Source organism: Neopelma chrysocephalum, unplaced genomic scaffold, assembly GCF_003984885.1.
Source record: "Neopelma chrysocephalum unplaced genomic scaffold, ASM398488v2 Primary Assembly neopelma1_345, whole genome shotgun sequence".
Lineage (NCBI taxonomy): Eukaryota > Metazoa > Chordata > Aves > Passeriformes > Pipridae > Neopelma > Neopelma chrysocephalum.
Window position 1 is genome coordinate 106,880 of NW_020898009.1, and position 9,950 is coordinate 116,829.

Sequence of the window (9,950 nt, forward strand, 5' to 3'; positions counted from 1 at the left end):
CACTTTTCTCTTCCCTTCTCTTCCCAAACCCTCCCAAACCTTCCCTCCCCAAACCCTCCCAAACCTTCCCTATGTTTCTTTTGGAAGTACTGGGAAATCCATGGACTTTTCAGGAGTGTAGAAGGGGAGCCAGGACCACTGATGTGGCTCCTCAGCCTCCTCCAGAGCGGTTTCAGACAATCATTTCCCCTTCCCAGGGCACAGTTCCCCCCTTAGATGAGGATCCTGGAGGTCAAAACACAGAGGCTTAACCATGGTCTGCACTGGAAAATTCCAGAGGAGAGGTCCCAGTCCAGCAGCAGATTGTTACTATCAAAATAACATCAAACTGAAATGATTTAAAGCAAACAGCAGCCCCGTTTGCCGCCGGTGGCAGCGCGAGGCGCTCAATATTTTACTTTTAAATGAAACAAAATGACCTTCACTCGCCCCCCTCCAGAGTAATTTTCAGGTTGAATTCTTTCACCACTGAATAATTAACGGTGACCCCGATTTGCTGAGTGGTCAGGTGACACAGGCTGTCACGGGTGACACAGGCTGTCACTTCGGACCAGGCTCCGAGCGCCGAGCGTGGGCATCGGGCTGGGCCGCCGGGACCTCCTGGGAGCTTCCAAACATGGCTTATTTTAAGCCTCTGTGCTGTTCCTTCCGCTGGGAAAACCACCTGTTCACCTCCCTCCGCCCCATTTTCGCAGAGCAGCGGGTTGGGGAGGTGGAGAAAAGCAGCCTCAGTTTCCTTCGCTGCTTTCCAGGGCGCTGGAATGCGGGAGAGACATTTGCCAGGCCATAGATTTGGAACCCAGGAGATCCGGAGGATTTCCCTGGAGCTGGTGCTCCCCAAACCTCAGAGAAATCCAAGTGAGGCCCTGGCACAGGTTGCCCAGAGAAGCTGTGGCTGCCTCTGGATCCCTGGAAGTGTCCAAGGCCAGGTTGGACGGGGCTTGGAGCAACCTGGGCTGGTGGAAGGTGTCCCTGCCCTTGGCAGGGGGTTGGAAAGAAATGAGATTTAAGGTCCCTTCCAAGCCAAACCATTCCATGGTTCTCTGACTTCTCCACCTTTGAGGCCACCAGGTGAAGCCAGCGGCCAGCCCTTGACCTGAGTGGGCACCCAGGCACCCCCTGACACAAAGACACCTCCAGCCAGTGCCCAAATCATCTCTGAGCCCACAAGGTGACCCCAACACAGCCCCATCTTCAGCAGCAGCTCCCGCAGAGCTGAGCTCACCTCCAGGCTGGAGTTTGGGTGCTCAGACTAAGCCTGGCCCCTCTGCACAGGAACACACTGGGGGCTGCACAGTCCCCAGGCCCTAAATCCTCTGAGGGACCAAGAAGGGACACCAAGATGATCAGAGGGATGGAGCTGTGAGGAAAGGCTGGGAGAATTGGGATTGTCCAGCCTGGAGAAGAGAAGCTTCGGGGTGACCTGTCTGTGGCCTTCCAGGGTCTGAAGGGCCTGACAAGAAAGATGGACAGAGAGTATTTCTAAGGGCCTGGAGGGACAGGACAAGGGGGAACGGCTTCAAACTGACAGAGAGTAGCTTTAGATGGGATATTGGGAAGAAATTCTTCCCTGTGAGCGTGTTGAGGGGTTGGGATGGAATTCCCAGGGAAGCTGTGGCTGCCCCATCCCTTGGAAGCATCCAAGGCCAGGTTGGAGCAACCCGGGCTAGTGGAAGGTGTCCCTTCTCATGGCGAGGGGATGGAATGACATGACTCTTCATCTCCCTTCCAACTCAAACCATTCCATGATTCCGTGATCCCCCCTCTGACGCTTTTCCTTTCCCTCGCAGGTGGCAGGGGAGGAGCGGCTCCTCCGGGGCTCCACCCGTCTGTCCTCAGGGACCTCCAGCCTGGCAGCCCCTTCCCCCTGGGCAGCCTCTCCGCTCTGGATGTGGCCTCTCCTCGCTCCTGCCGTGCTGAGCCTCTCCAGGATGTGAGGCAGGGCAGGAACGCGCCGGGCACAGACTCGATTTGGTGTTGGTTTCTTTACAAAACAACCGGAGCAGTAACTTTTTCGGGAGGAGGGAGGGGATGGGAAGGAGAGGTGCGGATTGGGCATCCCTCCCTCCTCCTCCTCATCCCTCTGCCAGTTTATTTGATTTTCTACAATCGGCATCGTCGACAACCGGCTCATCCTTGGTCCTGGTCACCTTCCCACCCCACAGCTTGGTTGTTGTCTCTCCAGTTCTCCCTGGATGGGGTTGGAGCCATGGACAGTCCCCTTCAAAAAGAGGAAGGAGAGAGTTGATCCAGGATGTGGGAGCTGCAAAGGAAATGCTTTTGCCTGCCCCATCCAGGAGGGGAAAGACTTTGGATGGATGGAGGAGCTGTCAGGAGGTTTTCTGAAGCCCTGACTTGTGCCCGGGGGCTCTTGGCAGGACAAGTCAAACCATGTGGAGCTCAGACGGTCTCCAGGGATGCTCAGGACCCAAAGGACAACCCACCTGGTTGCTTCAGACTGAAGAAACCAGAGCAGTGGTGAAAAGGTCGTTGGGTTCGTTCTCCGGAGAGGAACCTGAAGCACCTCTGGGGCGGAGCAAGTCACCACACTCCGAACTGGCTGGCAGGGATTCTCCACCCTCTGGAAAAGCAGAGTACAACCAGCATGTATCTCCCAGCTGCCACCCACCCCTCGGGCCCTCCTTTTTGGGGAAACCTGTGTCATATGTTGCTGGTGTTCAGGAAGAAACACGTGTGTTGCGTTTTGTTCCCGGCTGGTTTTCGTGTCCCGACCCGAGAATCCCAATCCTCTGGTCCTGTCAAGTGTTTGGGGTGGGGTTTTTTTTTCTGTCACATCCAAACAACCAGAGGCCAGTGTTGTCCCACTCCAAGCTGAGCTTTCTCCATCAGGGATCACTGTGTGAGCCCAACACAACCCACTCTCACGTGCTGCCTGTGCATCCATCAATCTCAGTCTTCAGCCAGGGGATTTCATTGGTTTTCCTGGGAAGAGACAGATAGGAAAGGTTTCTAGATACCACCCTGAGGACAGAAATATCCAGGAAAGGCCATGTCATGGATCATGCTGTGGGTAGGGAGTGCATTGCTGTGGTTCCCCCTCCTTGGAGAACTCTCCTCACTTGTGTCCAGGTGAGCAGGGGAAGGGCTTTTCCTCCTGCCAGGTCCTGTTTCTTCAGCCAAGAGGTCACCTGAACAAAGGGAAGTGACCCTTTGGACTGAGCTGCAGCCAGAGCTGGAGGGAGGTGGGGGCAAATGTCTCTGGGGTGTCTTGGGTGGCTCTGGTGTGACCTTGAACTACCTGAGCATTCCAAGGTCTTCCCTTGAGCTGAGGAGTCCCAGTGCCTTCCTGGAGGGCTGAGCCCCTTCCTACATCAAGCCAGGAAAGAGGATGTAAGGAAGGGTGAGATGGCTTCCCAGGATAAATGTTGATCCAGGCTGGCTGCCATGGGAGGCACAGGAATAACCTCAGATTCTCCAGGAATATTTAGGCCTGGGATTTGCAGCAGCCCCTTTCTCCCTTGGATTGTGCTCCTCCAAGGAGCACCGTTAGTTCCTTAGCATTTGGATCCGTGGAAAGGCTTAGCAGCAGCTGACACAGAAGAATCCAGTGCTTTTTATTCCCATTCCCTGCAGAACATCTCCCATTGTTTCCTGCTGCAGATTTTGCTGGGGAACTGCAGCAGCTTCCTTGGGTTTTGGTCCAACGTGGAACCTCTCTCGTTTGGAGCTGAACACCTGTGGGTGTGACAGACACGGACAGAAATCCTCCTGGTGCATCCTTGTCCAAAGTTCCTGGCTTTCCTAATCCAGGGCTGTGTAGAGGAACATACCAAGATCCAAGGCCTGTGTGCAGGGTGGGAACATTCCAAGATCCAAGGCCTGTGTCCAGGGTGCCAAGTCCCACCCTGAGCTGAGACTTCCAGGTGAGAACTTCACGGCCAAGAGGCTCACCCAGGTCAGGGAAGCAGGCAGAGAGGGAGAGCTCCAGGGAAGTCCTTTCCGAGTGCCATATCCATGCACGGAGTTGATGAATGATCCGTGAACGTCTCCCCTTCATCCAGGACTTCAGTGTCCTCTGGGAGAGCAAGTGACACGACCCCAACCCTGCAAAACTCGTCTCCTCTGAGGTGGGAGGGGGATGAAACTCTGATGCTCAACCCTTCAAAGGCAAGGAACTACCTCAGCTCCATGAGGTCACGCTGGGAATTGCCTTCCTGTGCCCCTTTCCTTCCCAGTCCTGCAGTCATTCCCTGCTTTTCCACACATCCAGCCTGTCCCCACCAGCCTTTAAAGGCGCACAGGCTGAGTCTCTGCAGGCTGGGGACACAAGTGCCAGCTGCTCTCCAGGACCACCTACTCCTGGGGCTCTCGTGGCTCCACTCCTGGGGCTCTCACAGCTCAGTTCCAGTGATGCTGAAGTGCCACTTTGCCATTTCCTTCTCATCCAGTGGAGGAAGAGTTTTTCTGGCTGGTTGGGATGATTGGAAAGCCCACCTGACCTCTCCTCTCAGGCTGGTGCTGTGGAAAACAGGTGTGGAGAATCCAGAGGTCACCTAGTGCAGGACCCTGTCCCACAGCAGCAGCACCAGTGGTCTGTTTGCACTTTTTGGAAGGTTCATCTTAAATGATTTTTAACTATTTCAGTCAGAGGTGTCATCATTTCCCCTGGATTTATATCATAGAATCATGGAATGGGTTGGCAGGAACCTTAAAGATCACTCAATCCAACCCCCTGCCATGGGCAGGGACACCTTCCCCTATCCCAGGTTGTTCCAAACCTGGCCTTGGACACTTCCAGGGATATCTTGCTTTTAAGACTCCTTATGATTTGTTGTCTCTAAGCATCACAGCTGAATGAGACCCTCAATTCCCATCTCCTGTCCTTTGGAAAAAAGTGAGTGGGACACAGAGCAAGAGCCTCTCACCCAGCAGGAAAGAGCCAGGCAGGTGGGAATTAAACAATAATCCCCAAACCTTCATGGCTTTTTCCCAATCATTTCCCCCTTTTCACCTATATTTGATGTCTATTCTCTCTCCAGGCCTGTTCACGAATCAAACTTTGCAAAAAGACTTTTGAGCCTCGCTCAGAAATGTGATCCTGATTCCACCCCTCCCACCCACCAGCACACGTGTGCACAGGCCGTTGCTCTTCCCCTGTGAAAAGCCAGTGGTTTTTTGGGATGAAATCCCATCCCTGCTGAATTCTGTGAAGCAAACCTTGGATCTTCACCTTCAAATCTCTTTAACCCCCAAAGCTGCTTGTAAAGGCAAAGGACTGAGAATGTTGAGAGAGAGAGAAAGGGGAGACCATTTTTTTTAGGAATTACTCCATTCCTGGGGACTTCCATAAGCACAAAGAAAAGTCATGGGGAAAAAAAAAATAATAATAATAAAAAAAAATTAATAATAATTAAAGAACCAGCCAGACTTTCTGTAGCCACTAAACTCTATTTTTTCGGCTGCTCGGCACCGTTCCCAGGAGTTTGACAGCCCTGAGAGCCCAGGAAATATTGTGAGTGTACAAATCCATGTTGGCATCGTGTCATGTCATCATGGACATCGTTTTCCAAGAAGGAACGTGAGCAGGGAGGGAAGATCCAGGGCTGGGAGGTGGTGCTGGAGCAGCAACCCCCGTGTGGGCACCTGCACCAGGGCAGGGTGGTGGGTGGGTGTCAGCCCATCCTGGGCTCAGACTTGTACTTCTCTCTTCTGTACGTGTCAATATTCCAACATATCCATGAATAAAGCACACATGCATTTTCCTGACCTCTTGGATCTCACCTGCAGCTCCAGGATGTCCGTGCTGGGATGTCCAGGATGGTGCTGAGCTGGAAGAACCGGGGGGGGATGTTCTGGGTGGGGTTGGAATTGTGGTGGGGCTCAGGTGAGCAAGCTGGAATCATAGAATCATGGAATATCCTGGAGGGACACACAAGGATCATCCAGTCCAACAGGACAACCCCAACAATCCCACCCTGTCCTTCAGAGCGTTGCCCAAACATTCCTGGAGCTCTGGCAGCCTTGGGGCTGTGCCCACTGTCCTGGGGAGCCTGGGCAGTGCCCAACCAGCCTCTGGGGGAAGAACCTTTTCCTGAGATCCACCCTGACCCTGCCCTGGCACAGCTCCAGCCATTCCCTGGGTCCTGTCACTGTCACACAGAGAGACATCAATGTCACCAGGAAAGGGGACCTGGACCCACACAATTCCTTGTGCTGCCTGTGGGGGTGAAGACTGCAAAGATTTGTGAGGAATTTGGGGAATATTCGGCTCCACGCCGGTGCCACCAGGAGGAGGGAGGCACTGCCAGATCTAACAGGGATGGGAATAATTGCACCAGCAATTAAGGGCACGTGGAGCACGTGGAGCCACTAATGAGGAGATGCCACCACGAGAGCCAGTGGGTGGAAATAACTGGGAGCCACTGGTGCTGCTCCACCTCCTCAGCGGGCACAGGAGGAGGGAGATGGAGGAGGAGGAGGAGGAGGAGGAGGAGGAGGGTGGTGGTTCATGCCAGAAAGGGACACTTCAGTTCATGCCATGAACATCTGGGAGCTATTTTTGGCAAATTAAAAAAAAAAAAAAAAAGAAAGAAGTCACAGGAAAATCAGTCAGAGGAAAATGGAATGTTTTCCTGCCAATTTTTTTTTGGAGGGGGGGGAACCTCTACAAAACAAAAGTAGATAAAATTGTATAAAAACAGCGAGTGAAGTTCAAGGTGGCTCCTAAACACAGGGGGAGTTGAAGGTTGGACACAAATGTCGTAGTTTTTCCTCCCCAAAGTCGTGTTTCCCTCCTCAAAATCACGTTTGCCTCCATGCAGGGGCGAAGCAGCTGAAGAGGAGCAAAACCTGGGGGGGATCACGGACGGATTGGATTCTCCTCAGGGCCGTTTCCTTCCCTGCAGTGCCTGGGCTGAGCCAAAGGAAAATTCCTTGGGCAGTTCCAGCCTGTTGAACCTGAACTGGGCTGTGAAAGCGCTGCAGGTCTGAGGTGTTTTCCCTGGATCTTGGAGGTGGCCCTTGACCGAGGTCAGCTCCCAAAAAGCTGGTGGGGACAGTCCAGGAGCAGCTGGTGAGGGGTGACAGGAGATGCTGGGCTTCAGAGGAGACCTGGTCTTGAAGGAGATTCCTCGGGAATTCCCTGATGGGACTCCCACGGTCACAGGGTCTGCCCTTGCTCCTGGATCCTGGTGGGATCAATGTGGGGCTGGTTGGAGCACCCCTGCTCTGGGATGCTTCAGGAAAGCCTGGAAACCACTCTAAATTTAGGGTGAAGAGATTTTGGAGCCGGAGAACCACAAACAGCTGGAAGGAGCTTTGCCTGACCCCCACTTGTATCCCATCTCCTGGTTTTGGGGGACACAACAAAACTGATCCTCACTTCCTCCTCCAACCACAGACATCAAACTGTGAGGCAAGAACAGGGGGAGTGATTTTCCCATGTTCCCAGGCCCCCAGAAGAGGCTGGATGGGGCTTGAAACAACCTGGGATAGTGGAAGGTGTCCCTGGCAGGGGGGACGGGACTGGATGGGCTTTAAAGTCCCTTCCAACCCAAACCATTCCATGATTCCATGACAGAGCAGGGCATGGGGCAGCACTGGGAGTTTGGAGGAGAGGCCTGGAGATGGGACCTGAGGGAGATCCAGGATTCCCATCGTGCTGTGAGTGCAGACACAGCGCAAGTGAAATCCTGCAGCTGGTGTTGAGCTGCTGAGAGGGGACGTCTGAACCAGAAACAACAATTTCCCACCCGTTAATCTCCATGAAAACGGTGCTGAAGTGCTGACAGGGTTGAAGGAATCTCACCATGGTCAATAAAACGTTGGATTTCTGCAGGAACAGCAGATCTTTGCCAAAGGGAAGCGCTGCAGAATCGGCTCTGAAAATGTTTATGGTGCTTCGTGTTTGGGTTTTTTTTTTCCTAAGGAGGAGTGGAAATGATTTCTGGTGGGAGCAGGGATCCCAGGGAATGTGTCAGTGGGAATCCTGGCAGTCAGGCTGTTGGAGGCACGTTGTGGCTGCAGATTGGGAAGCAGAGCTGGAAAACCTGCTGGTGGGATGGGTGGGGAAACAGGGACACCAGAGTTACCTCCGTGCTCTGCTTTAATTCCCGAGCATGATGATGCCTCCTGATCAGCTGCCACAATCTCCATACTTCCACATCAAACCCAGGACTCACTGTGAGGACCAGCAGAGGTTAAATCCCATCTTCACCACCAGAAACAGCCCGTTCCTGCAGGCTCTGGGCTCATGGAATTGCATCCCAAGCTTCTCAGCAGCAGCACAGGAATAAAGAGGAGCAAGTTGTTGCCCTCCCTGATAGAACCTGAGTGGCCCAGTGGGTGCTTTTCTGGCTAAATTCCCTGCAGATGTGGCTTCTGGGACATTCCCAAGGTCTGAGGAAGAACCAGGAACACAGGGCAGTGAAGGGTGAAGGAAGGGCCTGATCCTGCAGCTGATCACAGAATCATGGAATGGTTTGTGTTGGAAAGGACATTAAAGATCATCCAGTTCCAACCCCTGCCATGGGCAGGGATACCTTCCACCATCCCTGGTTGCTCCAACCTGGCCTTGGACATTTCCAGGAATCCAGGGGCAGCCACAGCTTCTCTGCCCAACCTGGGCCTCCCCTCCCCACCCTCACAGCCAGGAATTCCTTCCCAATATCCCACCTAACTCTGCCCTCTGGCAGTGGGAAGCCATTCCCTGTGTCCTGTACCTCCATCTCCTGAAAAAAAATCCCATTCCAGTGTGATTTGAACCATCAGATCTCCCTCTTCGAGATTTTTACCTCCCCTGGGACATCCCCAGTGCAGATCCCTCATCCCGAGTTTGTCATCCCCGAGTCTCTGGAGTCACTGAGGAGAAAAAGTCCCTCCAGGACAGCCCAGGCCTCACCTCAGAGCTGCCAGAGGGTGCTGATGGTGTCCCAAAATCACGTGGCTGAGGGTGTTGGGTCTGTCTGTGTTGCAGATCCAGTCTGGGGAGGTGCTGCTGCTCCCAGTTATCCCTACAAAGGGGAAACTCTGGGAGCTCATCCCACCTCCAGTGATGGGGACACCTGTGTCCCAGAAAACCCCTCAGCAGGTGCCATCAGGCCTCTCATTAGATCTCCCCCCACCTACTTCCATCTTGTGCCTTTGAGAACATCTCAGGGTTTCCCTTTTGTCCCTCCAGCCCCTGCTTTGCTGCTGCTGAATTAGTTCAGAAACCAAAAACCCCCGGGGGAAGCAGGAGAAACTCTGCAAATTCCTGTTGCCCGAGTGGCAATGCCTCAGCTGTGGAATTCTGCCTGGCAATGCCTCAGCTGTGGAATTCTGCCTCATTTGTACTCCTCTGTTTCCTCCCTTCTTCCCATTAGTGGGGGGAAAATGGAAATGTTGGCGCTTTCACTGGATCAACAGATGATTCCCCACCATCCAGGGATGTGGAACCATCCCAGTTTTGGTTGGGTTGGAGAAACACCTCCCATCCTCCAGTCCAGCCTTTCTGGGGGAGTTCAGTGGGTTGGGTTTTCAGGAGATTTGAAGCTGCCTCCGTTCCTCCTGTAGGAGGTCGGTGTTTAAAGGTTTCTGGGAAGAAAAGCTGGATGGCAAATCCCTCTCTGGCTCCTTACCCAGAAGTGTTCATTAATGACAGGAGGTGGGAAAGAGCATCACCCTGGGTGTGCACAGAGCCCTGGAAAACCTCCACACTCTCCTCCCTTCTTTAATTTTTCCTTTCCTTCTTCCCTTCCTTTTTTCTTTCCTTTTTTCTTTCCTTTTTCCTTTCCTTTTCCCTTATCTTTTTCCTTTCCTTTTTACTTTCCTTCTATCCTTCCTTTTTCCATTCCCCTCTTCCTTTCTTCTTCCCTTTCCTTCTTCCCTTTCCTTCTTTTGTTTCCTTCTTCCCTTATTTTTTCCTTTCCTTTTTCCTTTCTTTCTTCCCTTTCTTCTCCCTTTCCTTTCCTTTCCTTTCCTTTCCTTTCCTTTCCTTTCCTTTCCTTTCC

General features: G+C 53.0%; 1 protein-coding gene across 1 annotated transcript in view; it reads left to right on the top strand.

Moving 5' to 3' along the window:
- The window catches only part of LOC113978553 (GDNF family receptor alpha-4), a 73,228-nt gene extending 68,388 nt beyond the window's left edge, over positions 1–4,840 (top strand). The window contains exon 8 of the mRNA XM_027705578.1: positions 1,791–4,840. Within this exon, the coding sequence (XP_027561379.1) occupies positions 1,791–1,937 (147 nt within the window). The 3' untranslated portion in view covers positions 1,938–4,840. The remainder of the gene's footprint in view (positions 1–1,790) is intronic.
- Positions 4,841–9,950: the final 5,110 nt, after the last annotated feature.